Source organism: Sparus aurata, chromosome 15 (assembly GCF_900880675.1).
Source record: "Sparus aurata chromosome 15, fSpaAur1.1, whole genome shotgun sequence".
Classification (NCBI taxonomy): Eukaryota; Metazoa; Chordata; class Actinopteri; order Spariformes; family Sparidae; genus Sparus; species Sparus aurata.
This window is the reverse complement of record NC_044201.1, coordinates 9,048,962-9,066,041: the sequence shown is the minus strand read 5'-3', so window position 1 is coordinate 9,066,041 and position 17,080 is coordinate 9,048,962. Positions and strand designations below refer to the sequence as shown.

The window sequence follows — 17,080 nt, the reverse complement described above, 5'->3', positions numbered from 1 at the left end:
TCAAAACAAAAGCACTGACGTATAAAAGCAATTTCACATGATTTTAGTCAGTCTGTTAATCAATTGATGAATTTATTTAACGATTAGTTAATTAATTAATTGAACAATTGAGGAATTTATTGATTATTTTCATTTTACCATCCTAATCGTCAACTGTGTGAATAATTATTCCAACGTCAAAATAAACTCAATATCAGGAACTTCTGATGAGGATTTTTTTGAAATAAAAGCTCAGTTAATAGTCAAATAGTTTCAATATTTCCCTCAAATTTAAATTTATATTTTAAACTAAAAATTGCCAATTCATCCGAAATTGCAAATTAATTGCCTTCATATGTCTGTGCTTTTATTTTGAATTATGTTATTGCACTGCATTACCGTAATATCTACAGGCACCACAAAATAACTAGGAGCTTGTACGACCGGGGTTTTCCGAGTGGAGGCGGGCTATGGGCTTGACCGTAGTGAATTGTGATTGGTAGATATGGCCAACACAAACAAGCTACTTAACATATTGTCCCTAAGCATCATGGGTACGAGATAATCACAGACAAAAATGACGAATTCGCCGGGCTAACAAAACCATTAGCATGTATCATGCTGTTTTATAAACATTACAGGCGAACTATCATCGTCAACGCAAATTATGTAGAAACCTAGATGAAAACCATGATCGTGAGTGGCAGTATTAAGTGGAGCTATATATTGGCCCCGCCCTCCTATAGGCAGTTGGATGTGAGGGCGATCTGGCTGCGACATCTGTCACCCCATTGATCGCTAGGGTTGATTCGGCTGATCTGGCTGGCTAGGCGGGTGTCCCCTTCCTCCCTCACCGCTCCATGTGTGTCCCTCCCGAAGCCCCGCGCTCGGTGGAAGAGGACGAGGTCCCCCCGGCGGACGACCATCCATCGGTGTACCAGTAGCTGCGCTCCCCTGCTAGAACCTCCAAACAAGCTCAAGGCCCATTTGTAGGAGAAACGTAGGGAAGTTAAGCTCCAAGCGTCAGACACATCCAAATGCGGCGCTGCACGTGGCAGTCTGCCTTCCTTTTTCCTTTTCAAATCTCATTCTTCCTTTATTTGAATGCGCTCATACTTGTTCCCATACATATTTATTCATTGTCAAAGACTGGTAATGATTTATGGATGTTTTCCTGCCTTCCTGTGTGGTTCATATTTGGTTTGGTTCATATAATCACCAATACGAATTGATGACAATTAAAATATTTTGGAGATTAAGTTCACTTTTAACGATGAGAACGGAATTTTCTAAAGACAGCGAATCATAGCATACACATTATTTTTAATTTAAAGATAAAATTAATAAAATACATACGAATACTTCGGTTCAATCTATCCAAATGTAATCCTAATTTAAAGATAATATAACAATAATGTCTATTATTATAATAATGATATTCATAATAACAGACATGCACATGACCAATTTGGATTCAACAACTTTTTGTTATCGATTTTTTTCCCCTTCAGTAAACAAGTGTCGGGGTTTATTTTTCATCAAAGTAAGGGGAAAAAGATGAATGACAACAACTGGTTGGAATAATATCTTTTTTCTCTATTAATACCGTATTTATTCTAAAAATGTCCGACCGTCCATGAAGGCATCATAATGTAACATGTAAAAGCGAGAGCAAAACCTGTAGGAGGAGGCGGGGTAAGGGGGATGGGTCGTTGAATGACAAGACCAGAGGGAAAGACGGTTCGATACAGTGGTAATTCTACTTATCATTACTTTTTGTTCATAAATAGGCCACTCATTTCAACGCCTACATATCGATGATTCAATTCTAGCGCAGTGTGGGGTGAGTTGGCGTTAACTCGTTTGCTCTACGCTTGTAGCCTAGCAAGCTTATGTTAGCACTACGCTACAAGAAACTGACTTCCGAACCCACCCGATAGCTGTGTTGCTAGCTCACCCGGCTAGCTGGGCTACCAAACGAATGGTGTTTCAGCCTTTACTGCAGTGAATTATTTCAGACGTTCAGTGTTATGTTGGCTATTTTGTAAAAGACAGAGCTGTGAAAGGAGGCTTTATACGCTAACGTAGTTATTTCCTCACGAGTAATACTGCCAGCTAACTAATCGTGTCGGTTAGCACTCGCTGTTTAACGTTAACATCATGGGTAACGTTACTATTTCTTATAGAGGCAGCGAACTATAATTGCTTGGCGTTATTATTGTGACCATATGTTACACGTATTAGCTGTCTAAGCAGCCATTTTAGTTAAAACTTGCTGTCATATATATGTAAATTAAGAAGTTGCTGTAGAAGCGTCCAGAAGACAGTGAGCTAGCGTTAGTTTCACGATGAGTTGTGGTCAATTAAGGCTTTGACCTCGGTGCACCTGTGTTACAGTCAGGATACATTACATTTACTAAAGATAACTGGTATAGTCTCCTAAATATACCAAGCCATATATTTATTTATATAATCTCAAGCACTGTACTGTATGTGCACGGTTTTATTTATATTTAACTATTAGTGAAAAAAGAACATTAACAAAGACAAAGAACTACCCAGCTCAGGGGAAAATACATTTATTTTTATACTTGCCATTTATTAAACTTTGTTTTGCTAATGAAAGAGCTACAAATGTTCTTCCTGTTATGACATAATTGCTTTTTGGATTAATCAGTGGGATATATGTATAGTATTTCATTGTATTCGTCTTCTTTTGGATGGCAGACTCAACAGCGCCTTCAAATGCAGCCTCTTAAAACTTGCAGTTGAATAAACACCTGTCTAGATCAGTTTAAACAAAGATTCATGCATAAAGGTAGACTTAAAATCAGGGCTGTTGTATTGGACTGTGTTAGTTTGAGCTCATCTAACTGTACGCACTGCTGCGAACACTTCCAGTGAAGGTCTCAGAGCATAGGCTCAGTGGTGTCCTAAATGTGGCATAAATATTGTTGTATGTTTATGCTTCTCTCTCTGCCTGTAGGTGAGCGCCAGTGAGGATGACGATGCCGCATGTAGGTGCAGTATTTGCTGCAATAGCAGGAGTGGTCGCCATCATGTTGCACTCTTCCATTCACAAGATAGAAGAAGGGCATCTTGCTGTGTACTACAGGTATCACAGCACTGACCTTTCACGTTTGTGATGACAGCTCAGAACTTTTTCAGACCGGAGGATTAGTCTTGCAGTTTTCTGTGTTTGTACAGATTAATTTAAAGTATAAACAGACAACTCACCCCCCAATGATTCCAAGTGGTATCATACCTAATGCAAATTGAATGTCACAGGAACTGATCCACAACAGTGATTAAGATTAACATTTACTGGTTTAAATTGAATAAAAGTTCACAACTACAGTATAAAATACGGTCCATAACCTTCACATTAAGCATTTATTGGTAATAGTGTTTATAGGGTGGAAAAAATAACACCCCCCCATCCTTTAATATAATGTACCATAATTCAACTAAAATGTAATAACACCCCCATAGATTATTCTTTAACCTGAATATACACCCATCTGTCTTTTCCGTCTTCTCGCCCTCTTTAAATGCAATCAGAAGACAATGTGATGCTGAGAAGTCAATCCAAAAAATTTGTTTGTATTTGTTTCAGGGGTGGGGCTTTGCTGACTTCTCCCAATGGTCCTGGATATCACATCATGCTGCCTTTTATTACCACCTTCAGATCAGTGCAGGTGAGCTTGCTCAAAGTCTACTTAATAATATTTTTGAACTGCATATCTGGGTGGGGACTCAGTTTTTAAGGACAAGGTTCATCGCTTGACCCAAGTTAAGACAGAGGTTGACTTTGAAGTTTGAAGGAATATGCAAATTTGAAAAATTATCATGTCACATGTCATCTTTGTGAATGGGCCTGTGTGGTACGAGAATAATCTTAATAAATGTAAGATTGTGTTTGGATTTCTTTGTGTTTTAGACGACACTCCAAACTGATGAGATCAAGAATGTGCCTTGTGGAACGAGGTACGTCAGAGCTTATTGATACAGCTGTTGCATTCATGAAAATGGATATGTTTTTAACAGGTCTTTTGTTTCCTTCACAGTGGTGGTGTGATGATTTATTTTGACAGGATAGAAGTTGTTAACATGCTGGTCCCTTTTGCAGGTACAAAATGTTGTAATTTCCTGCATTGCTGAAGTAATTTTTTAAGCTGACTCATTAATGCATCCAGCTGCTTTGCATTTCAGTAACTGTTGCTTTTGTTTATTTATGTGCAGTGGTGGACATTGTGAGGAATTACACTGCTGATTATGACAAAACTCTAATTTTCAACAAGATTCACCATGAACTTAACCAGTTCTGCAGTGTACACACACTACAGGAAGTCTACATCGAGTTGTTCGGTGAGTTCTGTAATAAAATAGATAGTTTTGTTTCATTATAATGCAACACATAGTAGGAAACTTGTGCTCTGTGTTCATTCTTTTAATTCTTGAAAAGTGATGCAACCGTGTGATGTCTACTCTGACATCTCTTGTTTGTTGTCTTGCAGACATTATAGATGAGAACCTAAAGACTGCGTTGCAGAAAGATCTTAATGTAATGGCACCAGGACTTACAATACAGGTATTAAAACAAATGCATAACTGGAGCAGTAGAGGGGAATAGGACAAATCTTGCTGCTCAAGGCTGCAATCTACTGGTTATAAAACACAATAAGCCATGTTTACAATGCTTTTGAATACCGAATCAGGATTTATAGTCCTGCAAACGGGTTATGGCATAACTATAGAGCTGGCCAGATTGGGTTGCGTGAGTTTTTTCTCCTCCAAGGCTCTGACACTTGAGGAGATTGTTGAAAATGACAATTTAATTAAGGATGTTGAAGAAATGCACTACAGTCTTTGTTTTTTCAGTAACTCATATCTTTTACACTGCAAACATCTACTCATTGTGATTGCGCCAGAAAGAAGGTAAACAGTGTTTGCAAATGAAAGAATGCAAACATGGTTACTGAGGGGAAGGAAGCTAAAGCACAATTCAACTTCCTGTACAACACATCTGCCAGTATTGCGGCCGGGCTGTCCAATGACAGTTGACCAGTGATTGAGGCTGTGGTCTGAACATTTGTCAGTCCTCCACTCAAATTCTGAAATGATTCCAGTCCACTATTTGTAATTTGAAAACCATAACTTGCGTGAAAGAAAGTCAACTGCTCCCTGTAAAATTTATTGGCAGATTTGATTTATGAGCAAGGGGTCACTTTCTGTTTGTCTTCTTTTTTTTCATCATCGTGACAAAGGCAGTCCGTGTTACCAAGCCAAAGATCCCCGAGTCTATCAGGAGGAACTTTGAACTCATGTGAGTTTGCAAATCTGTACTTACCAGCACGGTTTTGGTGCATTTTTCAGATTCTTTCCTGTTATCCACCCACTCGGTTCAACTAAGATGACACATAGAAAAATATTTAGAAGAGCTTTTTTTGCGTGTGTTTGTGCAGGGAAGCAGAGAAGACTCGTCTGTTGATAACAGCTCAGACTCAGAAGGTGGTGGAAAAGGAAGCAGAGACTGAAAGGAAGAAGGCCATTATTGGTAAATGTGACAGTGTGTTACTATAAATCAGTCAGCTGGGTTTGCATTTGCATGCCCCTTGTTTATAATTTTAGCAGTTTCCCTTTCAGTCACCTAGAGTAACCCTTCAGATAATTTCCTCAACCTGTACAGTTATTGAAGCTCCCTTGTTTGTCTTTCCCACAGAGGCTCAGAAGGTGGCTCAGGTAGCAGAGATCCATTTCCAGCAGAAGGTGATGGAGAAGGAGACGGAGAAAAGAATCTCTGAAATTGAGGGTTAGCTACATTGCTTTAAATGTACTTTTGTGAGATGGATGTGTGTACACGTGATGACTGGTGAGCTGATCTGTCATGAGTCTATCTCATTCAACACTGTCTCTTTGTTCCAGATGCTGCCTTCCTGGCACGAGAGAAGGCTCGGGCTGATGCAGAATATTACTCCTCTGCCAAGCTGGCTGAAGCAAACCGGGTAAAAAGCCATGTAGACAGTTGAAGACAAATACAACAACCAATCTACTAGCCTTAAGATAATGTTCAGATATTGCAAGCTATTTTTATGGTCACTGCAACACAATAAGATGATAATGATAGTCAATGTTTTCTCGTTGTGTTGGATTCAGAGGAACTTTTGACAGCCTTCAAAATATGTATTCATTCAGTTTTATAAATATGAGGACTGGCAAATCATTAAACAGTCTTAAATTTAACCTTAATTGTCATTCACATTTCTGATGTTCCAAATCTTTAAACCTTCCACTCAACCCAATACTGTCTTTTGACCTATACTTGCACATACCTTTTGGCAAAATGTAGATAAACATAAATCAATCTCACAACCGTATTCCTACATATAACCTCTCCTGCATGTTTACTGCACACCTTTTATATGTACCTGCCATACTTGGATAGGAAAAACACAATTTGTCTTAGATTTGGTTAAAAATCATCTTGAAAATGTATTAAAAAGCACAACATGTAAGTGTCTGATACATGTAGACACCCTGTCAATACCTGACTTAAACTTTAAAAGGCTATAGATTGTATTAAGTAAAATTTGTCAAGATGTGATTATCAAATGAAGTGGGTGTGTTGTCTTGAAGAATGCCAATGACCCAGCCCAATTCTAATCCTCACACATTGTTATGTTTCTCCTCAATCTGTACAGTTGAAGTTAACACCGGAGTACCTGGAGCTGATGAAGTACCAGGCCATAGCAGCTAACAGTAAGATCTACTTCGGCCAGGATATCCCCAACATGTTTGTAGAGGGAAACAATGGCCCAAAGTCTGAGCGCCCACCGAATCTTCCTAATGGTCAACCAGACTTGTTTAATAAAGTGAAGCCAGAGGGGCAGTGAGCCCTTAGCTCTGCCTCTGCACAGGAGAACCTGAAGAGGACTTGAGAGTGCTGAACTAAGATAATGGGTGGGATAGCTTTGCAGCTAGTGTGGTGAACAGCACACTTCAGTCTTAAATCAAAGTGGCAAAGGATGAGCGGGAACATTTAAAGATAAGCTGAAGTAAGAGGTAGGAAATGCAAGATAAAAGGGAACGTTTTTTTTATCTTCCACTCTTTGAGAAAAGACGAATTTTAGGAACGAGAATGATGCCATAGTTAAAAATCAAAAGCATAATAAATGCTTATGCCTGGGAAGGCGACAGCAAGTCGTCGCCCTAATTTACATGTGCTTGCAACCAGTGCAGTGTTTAACTTTGCTGTTGGAGCTGCATTACTTCTGTTTGTTTGTATGCAAGAGGAGTGATTTGTGATGAAAATGTATATGATTTCTTTGAGAATTAATTTTTCTGGTTTAGCTGAACTGGAATCTCAACAGGTGACACTAATTAAAAGCGGGATGGTTTGCGTAAGTGTGTGATGTGAGCAGGTCATCTCTGTGCCATCTTCTCTTCCACAAAATCACTAGTTGGCTCTTCTCTCTCAACACGAGTCAGTGTGAGGGCAGTTTAATCTCATCTCTTGTCAAATGCAGCTTGTAGATAGAATAGTTGGAGCATTTTACATGTGATTATTTTTCAGCAGTCGTTCACCATCCACCTACATCTCCAGTTGGCTGAACACTTACAGATGTGAAATCCTTTTTTTTATGATGGAGTTCTAGAGGGAAACAAGTGAATGGATTTTTGCTAAATTCACTTGAGCCTGCTTAAAGTTCAGCACTATTCTACAGGTACTCGAGTCTTTTGAAGTTGGAGGGCTGTCATCGTGTTTGCAGAGTTTCCATAGTTGATATAAAGTGGTGTCAGATTGGTAGTAATGTAGTTTATTTTCTGTTAGCTTAGTGATAGTAGATGTGGTTGAGAGTGCAGCCACCACAGAAAGACTTGAGATGCTGCACTGCAGTGGCATTACTGTGAGGCCAACTGAGAAATAAGGTTCTGCCTAAAGAAAATCTGATTTTGTCGTCTAAAAGTTAATTAAGTAATGGTTTAAATGAAGAATTAATACTGGAGCTGAGTAATACAGCAGCTCAATAACAGTGCCACCTAAAGAAAGTCATGATTTGTGTTGTGTGTGCATCTTCTTTTTTTTTTATTTTATTTTTGTATATCTCCATCTGGTTTTGATTATCAGGGCCATGCATGTTGAAATTTGTAGTGGCTTGATTCAGATGATTAGTGGTGCCTGTGACTGTCTGCCGACTCTGTTGTAATACAGTTTATTCAAAAGTGATTTAGATGTAAATTCTCAGGAAAATTGCTTTTATTTAATAAAACAGCTGCTCAGTGTTGGTCAGAGCTTACACTGTTCCAAGGTCCAAATTGACCAAAAAAAAAGAAAAATCATGAATCTTGAATCTAGTGATGAATAAGTTTGAACAAACAATAAAACAACTATCTGAGGACAAGCATTATTATAATTCAAATACAAGTCCTATGTCTAATAAAACACTTTTTTTTTTTTTTTTTTTTTTTTTTACAAAAAAATAAGATTTAAAAAAATTAACCCTAACCCTGCAAATATTTAAGGTAACATTTTTATTTCAACGAGGATGTTGGTCTGTCAAAACAGAAATAATATATACAAAATCCCCTTTTTCCTCTGGCAATGTTAATGTTTTTCTGTATTAAATGATTGTTGGACTGTAAAGTTTTTCCTTCTTTGCCAACCAAGATACTCCTAATTACAACAGTGACTTATGCTTAATGAGAATTTGTTTAACCTCTGATCAGTTCTGTGTGACGACATAAGTTTCAGTGCTACACAAACACATGCTTTGTTCTATTTTAAGATGAATGTTAATGGGCTTAAATAAGATGCAAGTTGGTGCTAGTTTTTATTGTGTTTAAGCTTTTGGATTTTGCTCAGCAGCTCTGTGTTTGAGAAACATGAAATACTTCCACTATTCAGAATTCAAGCCTTAAATGAGAATGGGTTATCCCAGACTGAAAGATTCAGTGATTCATAAACTAAAAAGCTCCTTTTGAACTTAACTAAGAATCTGTGGGAGCCTGGTTGTACATACTGTCCAGTGCTGCCTCTTCATAGACTCTAGCTGAGACGGACAGAACTAGCAGTGGACACTACTAGTGTTTGGAAGATGTCGTAAATGTTTACTTGACCTCTGAATGGCAGTTTAAGGCATTTGCTTTGGTGGTGGGTTCAAATAAAGATGCAAAAGAGGGGTATGAATCACTCATGACAATGATTTTTTTTTTCCTTGTGAATATTTTGTACAATCTGTGAAATTCAAATATTGTCTCCTTGTTTTAAAAGGTTTATATGCAAAAAAATGTTTTCAAGTTTTGACAATGTTCTTATGTAAAATAAAACCTATTTTGGTACCTCTCTTCTCCCTGTGCGGATTTGTGTGTGGACATTGTGTAATACACAACTATTGCCAACAGGAGGAGATCTAACTCTGTTAAATGCTCAATGTTCCTGACAGATTTTAGTGGTTGGAGGAAAAGTACGACCAAATTATGGACTTCAAGACAGCTCAATAGTGATGATGTGAAACAATGTTAAGAGCATTTCAAAGTCTGTGAGGGTGCTGGGATTTCATGAAAACACCTGAATTTTAAATGTGTGCAGCTGCTTGAAACTGATTTAAATTGTGACTGCATTACTTTCACAACAAATATCTTTTTTTATTTTTAAACGCACAATGAAGACATCCTGAAGTTTGGGTTTTGACTAAAATTCTGACTCACAGGCGATAAGATTTGTCCCCACATTTTATTTAAACATTTTATACAACTGCAAATATTTACACAGATGTATTTGTTAGGGATTTTTTTTTTCTAGTTTCACTTCACAAGTACCTCTAAGTCGTACTGGTGAAAGTCAACCAAACAAAAGGTACTTGGGAAGTAAAATATCAAAAATAATTTTCTGTACTGTACTGATCAATAAATAAAGATAGTTACATGCATGTATATACAGCTAATTATCAGGTCAAGTCAGCATTTTTCTGATTATTGGAATCTGAGTTTTTTTTTATCCGATTGCAATTACATGAATTAATTTAACAATGCCCTACTTTGGCTTTGATGTAACAAGTAACTGAAGTAATCACATACATTTAGAGGAGTAAGAAGTATAATATCTGCTTCTTAACTGCAGTTAAGAAAGTTTAAAGTAACGGAAAAAGGAAATATTCAAGTGAAGTACAATTATCTCAATATTGTACTTAAATGTAGTTAGTTACATTTCATCACTGGTATTTTAGTCAAAAATGTGACGAGTCATACAATGTTGGCCAGTCACTCATTTGGGTGTCAGTGTGGTTGAGGCGACACGAGGATGATTCATTGAACATTGAGTGAACATGCAGACACAATCCATCACACACTCCCTGTTGTTCTAACCCAGATAACGTGTTGTAAACATTACAGAGACAAGAGATGTGTTTGTCTCTTGGGTTCGTAAAATGGCCGTCCCGAGAGACTGACTCCAAACCTCAAGTCCTGCCCTCAGCGAGGCCAGTCAGCTGTTCGCAAAGGCTTTCCATGAAGCATTAAAAGTGTGTGTGAGTGCATGTGACCACTGGCTGAATGACCAGATGAGGGATAGCTTCCTCCTCTGACCTCTCACTCTGGTATCCTTTCACAGCCACATCATCACTCTTTGCTCTGTGAGGGAGGGTGTTTAGACTGACCCCAGATCGGGTTTTTCCTGGTGTCAGGATTTGTGAGAAATCTGATCATAAAACATGTTTGTGAGTGTATATACACTTATTGCTTATTCTCATTTTGTTTACTTTAACCGAGGAGGGGTTTTTTTTGGCTGGATGTCTGGCGGCCCGCGCTCATTTTAATGGGTGGTCTGATTTGCTGTCAGGGTTACGGAGCCAGCGAGTTTGAAGCACCTCCCTCTCAGGAAGTGGGGTCAAGGGCAGGTTTGCTTCTCCCTGGATGAGCCAGCGCTTCTCTCTTCCTGCCTTTTGTCCCTCATCATCAGATCCTGCACGAGATTCCTCTGGCCTTGACTCCTCCCTGGATCTGTCCCTCCCCTGAGATCCCAGGGTGTGGTTCCTCATCTCTGACTGTAGAGCTATAAATCCTTTCCCCAAACAACAGCGTGATATTGAATATGATTCATCAGCGACAGGCAGCACCATCGTCAATAGCTGCTCTGTTCTGCAGTTTTTCTCTCACATTCCTAACCGGTGTGTGTGTGCGTTGGGTGCAACACTCCGATAAAGAGCATTAGCGTTGCCATTTTTTAGTCCTCCACTCTGTCTGACCTCCCCAGGTTGTGATCCTCTGGATGGATTTGACTTATTACCTGAGTTAGCTGTGTAATTTAGGCTCTAAACTCTGGGCCGTGTTCTGGTTTTTTCCCCAGTTGTTAGTCAGCCTGTAAAAGCGCACTCACATCTTCTTTCTCTCTGAAGGGAGCTTTCTTCTAGGGAAGTAACCCAAATGATGTCATCAGCATTGGCACGAATAAAGGCTTAGACTCGTCATGTAAAACACTTCAGATTTCTTAAGTGAATAAACTCAAAAATACCCAACTTGGGTGAACTCTCGGCTGGACATCTACATCGCTGAATAACGCAAGGCATGTTGACAGTGCTCTCCTCAGAAGAATCGGAGAGCCAGAGAGTCCAAAATGGAGAAAGCTGTAGTAGCTGATTAACTGTGTGTCACCGTTGACTTTTGTTTCACCGACTCTACTGACGTATATACCGCTCCACAAAAGAGTAATGGTTTCCAAGACAGAGGTCGATGGTACAAATGTCTTTTGAATAAACTACATGCACATATTGTTCTGTTAGCGACCAAGCTTTATTTCTGTTCTGAGTGAAACACTATATTGAAGGATACATGATGTACAATCCTGAGAAAAAAAAAAATCCAATGGGGAGTAAAAGACCCAGTACAAAGAAAATCGAAAGAAGCTTGGAGAGCTTTTCTGACTGTCTGGCGTGTTAGTGGTTAGGTTGTCCGGCACACTTCAAGAATTTCATGAAGACACACGGATTGCTTTTGGTGTGCTGGTTTCTGGTGTGAGCAGGACTTAAAATATTTGACTTAGGGTTAGAGTTAGTGTTAACTTTATTATGAACTGGGGGCAGAGAAGGTGTAATGGAAAATGCTATGGTGTGTGGCATCTGTGGTGCTCTACTCACACTGGGGACTAAAACTCCCTCTCCAAGGGTCTCTCTGAAGTCATGTAGCTGTACAGCGGAGCGTTAGCCTACCAAACTGAATTATCCCTTTAACAACTGTTGAATTCTGATCAGTGTGAATATCAGCACTTATGTTGGACTTTTTTTGTTACAGATCCGAATGGTGTCTTCATTATAGTAGATATATCATATCTTCCTGGTTATTACTTGAGATGCTGGCTGCTTACTTTTGCTTCACTACAGTATACAGTGAAGTTTTATTCTTAATATAAATAGATTTTATGGAAGGCTGTTTTGTGCTGGTTTATCAAATGAAAAAAAAATATTTTGACAATTATTTTTGACATTTGACCAGTTATAGATAAATATGTGTCAATGATAACATTTATTATTGATAAAATAATGTAATTTTAAAAAGTGTTTTTGCAGACTTTTCATTAATATTGCTGATGAACAACGCTGTCTGGCCAGTTTCACTCATCTTTACATCGTTCACTATATAATACATGCATTAGTGTAATTTATTCCTGGTTTAATCTCATATGTAATTATTATCTATACAAGAGTGCCGCAAAAATCTTGCATCCACTCGAAGTGATGAAAATGTTTAAATATCGAGAATAAAAAGTCAGATTTGCAGCAGCAGCAGCAGCAGCAGGCAGCTGGAGGAGGTCAGGCTGCTGATACAGCTGAGCAGGATCAATGCCGGTGACGCTTTACTATATTTGGTCATCTGTCAGCCTCATCGCACATTCATTCTGAACCCAACAGTGGAAAATTAGGTCATCAATATCTGCGCGATGCCTTTGACCAATCGTCACACTTAAAGAGGAACTAGAGCTCCCTAGAAAAGCAATCACGCAATTTCATACTCGGAAGGAAGTGACAGTGGATATACGTCTCTGCGTGTGCCTTTGTGTGGTTAATATCTAAGCTTCAAATCTCTACTCTGCTTATTTGCTACACCCTGCTCATATTAAGAAAGACACTTTGGAAAGTTCAAGTGGATTGTTGATTTTTTTTGGAGCGCTTGGCAGTCAGAAGTTATGGGCTGCGTAAAAGGCACAGAGGGTCAGAGAAGGCTGCAGAGCCACAAACAACATGAAACACACATTCTACAAACACAAATCCTCACCAAACAGGCGGATAAACTATTTCCACAAGAATCTCCTCCGCCAAGATTTAAACACAGGGACATGAAATGCAATAACATTGCTATCATAGAGATTATTACATCACAGCTGTGCACTGTGAATGGTCAGACAAACAAAAATCAAATTACCGGACCAATGTGATTACGTCACAAAAACACACGGTGAAGCGTAACACACATCCGGTGCACTTCAACAGGCGTTGATACATTTGAGCTGCCAGGACATTAACCTCAGACCTTTATACTGTATGATCTGATCCTAAGAGTTCAACAAGGTGAGAGTTCATCAGAGTCAGGGTTGGAGGGCTGTACATCTCAGCACGCTACGACTGTATGACCGGTTGTGTGTGAGTGTTTATCACAAATCGCTGCTGTGCGTGTTTGGATCAGCGTGTGTTGCCTTTTGCTTTGTACGTCTCCAGATGCCGAGTCAGGTCGTCGATGCGCATGTCCTTCAAGTGAACCAGATGCTCTAACCTGCTCACTTTCATCTGCAGGAGCTACACGCACACGCACACACACACACACACACAAACGAGGATGGAAAAGGACATGGTAAGACTAGCGAGGTTTTTTTTTTTTTGTGGTGAGGTTTGTTAAATGTGAATTACCTAACTGATAAAAACTCCTGAAAGTTTAGCGTTACGGTGACGTGTTGCACGTTTGTGAGACTATTCTGCCTCCCTCTTAACATGCAGATGTTGCAGATGTGGCCACAGACAGAGAGGAAGAAAAAAGTTAAATCCACTGAGCAGAAACTGACTCAGCAACCACTGCTGACACAGCTCATGACGCATATGTATCACACACACACCTAAATGACTGTCTCTCTCTTGCTCTCTCTCTCTCTCTCTTTCTCACACACACACACACACACAAACACACACATGCACTCACACACACACACACACACACACACATCTGCAACAATAATACAGGTGTTAAAACAGTATGACAAATCTCCTTCCCTGCAGGACATCAAAACGGAAGGTGGTTATGTTTGCAGATGTTCAACCAGTCAGCCGACTGTTTCCTGGAATTAAGTGAGTGTGTGTGTGTGTGTGTACCTCCACAGTCTCCTGCAAAGCCATGACAGCCTGCTCTTTTTCCTGCAGGATTAGCCGGAAAGCTGGGTCCATGTCTGAGTAGCACAGCACCGCGGGCTGCGGTCTGCTATGCAATGAAAAATACAAACAAAACGTTATTATCATAAAGGCTGCTGTTTAATTCGCATTAAAGGCAACACTGTGGTCATACCCATTTTTTACTCTGCTCTTGTCATCTTTTTTCGTCTCTCCTCCTGCCAGCTGAACAGCACGTTTCGCCTCAGTCTGACGAACTTCTGGAGACAAGCAAAACAGGACTGTAACATTCCTCCGACTACAACCTGAGCACGAGACGATGAGTAAAAAGGGAGGAGGACAGGAGGCAGATAGGCGATTAATGAAAGCAGAAAGAAAGAGGGAGGAACAGGGAGGCAAGGTTTGAGGATGGAGACGGAGAGAAAGGAGGAGGTTTTGTAAGCTCGGCCGTGCTGAGCTCAGGCCAGCGATAAAGGCCACCTGGTGATGTTAAGAGCTGATATGAGGGGAGCCGAACTGTGTGTTTGATTGTAGATGGGGTGTAGATGAAGGAGGAAAGAGCAGAGGGAGGAGGTCCCGGGCCTGAGGTCAGCTCCACAGGGTGGTTTCAGGGACAAATGAGGTGTAGGAAACGGAAGGGATACACGTCACCTAAAAGGTTGTGGCCTTCTCTAATCAGCCCTGTCTGATGCTGTTAGACGTAGGTATGTTTGTGTCTCTGTGTGGTCACTGATATCTCTGACAGGGACAGATTAGCATTAACTGAGAGACTTGGTAGCACAGCAGAAAAAGGCTGACAATAGCAAGACAGGCAAGAGAGACGGCAGGAAGCAGATAGATCACAGACACACACAACAACGCACTGTGTCTTTCACATGCTGATTTTGTGTTTGTACACTGACAAGCAGACACATCAACATCATAAACAGTCTAAAATAACACCTTAAACTTCCCTCTGTGCTAAAAAAAGGCAACTTTGGGGCTGCGCTGCTTCAGTCAGGGTTCCAGATCGACTGTGTCAGCTAACAAACTCCACAGATGACACTGAAATAAGGTCATAGCTTGCACAAGGCGTGAAGTCAGGACACAGTCATCGCGATCTTGTGAACTCAGCAACTTCGGTTATTTGCTTGATTTCCCTTTTTCCACGAATCAATTGCAACAGCTTCTTCTGAAGAAATCTTTTTTCAATATCCCTTCACAGGATGTCAAGTCAGAAGATAAAGTTCTGACGAATTGGTAATGAAATAAAAGATATGTTGTCTAACCTGCGTGCAGCTTCTCCTGCTCCCTGGTGTCATAGTAGTCCAAATCCTGAGTTCAAACGAAAAAAAGTGTTTAAAATGTGGTTATTTTTCCGCCTGCGTTACATTTCTCACTAAGACTGAGGCCGGCTTTATGATTCACACAGAGGAGAGAAGAAACACAGTGATTATTGTATTTTGTCATAAGTATTCAGGCAGGCAAAGACTGGCTTGGAAGACGCGCATAAACACAGTACACACCAGTATATTCTCTGTAGTGTGCTCCAGTTTCTTATCTATCCTCTCCCTGAGGCTGCACAGTATAGGCTCTATCACTCCCGAGGTGCTCAGCACAATCCTCCTCACTGTCTCCCCGGGCACGTGAAAGTTCAGCTTGGAAAACACCTTCCTGTCCGCAGTGGAAATAAAACAAACAGCAAACAAACACCACAGATGTTTCTAATTAGCTAAACCAGTTCGGAATAGGAGCAGTGGGTTGAAAGTGATTTAACGGATGATCCAAGACGATGATGATGATGATGATGATGATGATAAACACCATAGGGGCCAATGTTGTTTACAGTGAAGACCCATAAATCTGGAGCTGGCTGCGTGCCATATCAGTGGCCAGGGAGAGGACGAGTGGGTGTGTGTTGGATTGGTTCTCACGACCTGATGCAGAGGCCCCACGGCGGTGGTGCTCCACATCAGTTTGGATTTTTCTTTTTTTTTTTTTTTTACTTTTTGTTCAGTGTGTGTGTTTGTGTACTGATGCTCTGAGGAGGTGTGGGCATATTAACAACGTCAGACTGTGAAATTTGTAATCTTTCTAGCTGAGGGGTGGTTGTGTGTCCTTCGTGCAGCCTTTTGTTTGGTTGTCTCCTCTCCACAGTACATGCAGCCTTGAATAGACACATACTATACATCCAATATATGTTTTTCTTGCCTGTTGAGTACGCTCCAGTTACTGAGCTTCTGCTGCGTGGAGTTCGCGGGGATATAGTTGTGCAGGTCGACAAGCTTTGGGAAGAAATATCTGACCACCTCTGCGGCCATCACTACGGAGGGTTGAGCAGAGAGGCAGGGTCAGCTCACAGGTAAATAAACAAACAGACGTCTGAGCAAAAACAAGATAGTGTTAGGTGACAGATGTAATACTCCAGCTGCTTGTTTAGCTAGTTTGCACCTCCCTGGGGGCGCTAGCCAAGCTCAAAGGCTAAGTTAACTAGTTACCCCCGTCGCTGAAGTCTCTTGTGATGTTTCTTTTGGGCCGGGACAGAGGTATTTTGTCTATCCATGCGTACAAATCCTGGAGTTCCTCTTCGTTCAATTCTCGGTCCATTTTCCTCAAAACGACATCTGTTTATTGTAAAGTTTTACAGAGCTAACGTGAGCCTGTTAGCTTCCCTCCCCGACAGGTTGTTTAAGGCGTTGCTAGGCGACCGCTAATGAACTATGCCAACACGGCGCCTCCGGATGTAACCAGAGGCG

General features: G+C 40.4%; 2 protein-coding genes across 9 annotated transcripts; one reads left to right on the top strand and one right to left on the bottom strand.

The window, feature by feature from the left end:
* Positions 1-1,607: 1,607 nt before the first annotated feature.
* erlin1 (ER lipid raft associated 1) lies at positions 1,608-9,320 on the top strand. 2 transcript variants are annotated; one of them, XM_030441465.1, is made up of 12 exons: positions 1,608-1,732; positions 2,966-3,094; positions 3,596-3,677; positions 3,920-3,966; positions 4,047-4,108; positions 4,222-4,347; positions 4,497-4,570; positions 5,247-5,305; positions 5,445-5,536; positions 5,702-5,791; positions 5,905-5,984; positions 6,681-9,320. In XM_030441465.1, the coding sequence occupies exons 2-12, from the start codon at positions 2,982-2,984 to the stop codon at positions 6,870-6,872; spliced, it is 1,017 nt and encodes a 338-aa protein (XP_030297325.1). In that variant the 5' UTR covers positions 1,608-1,732; positions 2,966-2,981; the 3' UTR covers positions 6,873-9,320. The 2 variants fall into 2 exon arrangements, with proteins under 2 accessions (XP_030297325.1, XP_030297326.1); XM_030441466.1 differs by having other exon boundaries at positions 1,674-1,822.
* A 2,427-nt stretch (positions 9,321-11,747) lies between these two features.
* spef1 (sperm flagellar 1) lies at positions 11,748-17,021 on the bottom strand. Of its 7 annotated transcripts, none has more exons than XR_003986892.1 (8): positions 16,823-17,021; positions 16,536-16,647; positions 15,851-15,998; positions 15,614-15,659; positions 14,521-14,605; positions 14,331-14,436; positions 13,875-13,949; positions 11,748-13,763 (listed from the first exon to the last, which is right to left on the bottom strand). XR_003986892.1 is itself a non-coding variant. In XM_030441487.1 (7 exons), exons 1-7 carry the CDS (start codon positions 16,929-16,931, stop codon positions 13,650-13,652), a joined length of 720 nt encoding a protein of 239 aa, XP_030297347.1. In that variant the 5' UTR covers positions 16,932-17,021; the 3' UTR covers positions 11,748-13,649. The 7 variants fall into 7 exon arrangements, 4 of the variants coding, with proteins under 4 accessions (XP_030297347.1, XP_030297348.1, XP_030297349.1 ...); XR_003986891.1 differs by having other exon boundaries at positions 13,880-13,949; XR_003986893.1 differs by having other exon boundaries at positions 13,880-13,949; positions 14,331-14,433.
* Positions 17,022-17,080: the final 59 nt, after the last annotated feature.

Excerpts from the sequence above, each read along its gene's own strand:
- spef1 (XM_030441487.1), bottom strand. The coding sequence starts at position 16,931 with ATGGACCGAGAATTGAACGAAGAGGAACTCCAGGATTTGTACGCATGG. Across the intron at positions 16,648-16,822 it reads AAGAGACTTCAGCGACGGGG|TGATGGCCGCAGAGGTGGTC; the intron begins GTAACTAGTTAA and ends AACCCTCCGTAG. Across the intron at positions 14,437-14,520 it reads AAGAGCAGAGTAAAAAATGG|CAGACCGCAGCCCGCGGTGC; the intron begins GTATGACCACAG and ends TTCATTGCATAG.
- erlin1 (XM_030441465.1), top strand. The coding sequence starts at position 2,982 with ATGACGATGCCGCATGTAGGTGCAGTATTTGCTGCAATAGCAGGAGTG. Across the intron at positions 3,678-3,919 it reads CCACCTTCAGATCAGTGCAG|ACGACACTCCAAACTGATGA; the intron begins GTGAGCTTGCTC and ends TTTGTGTTTTAG. Across the intron at positions 5,985-6,680 it reads AGCTGGCTGAAGCAAACCGG|TTGAAGTTAACACCGGAGTA; the intron begins GTAAAAAGCCAT and ends CAATCTGTACAG.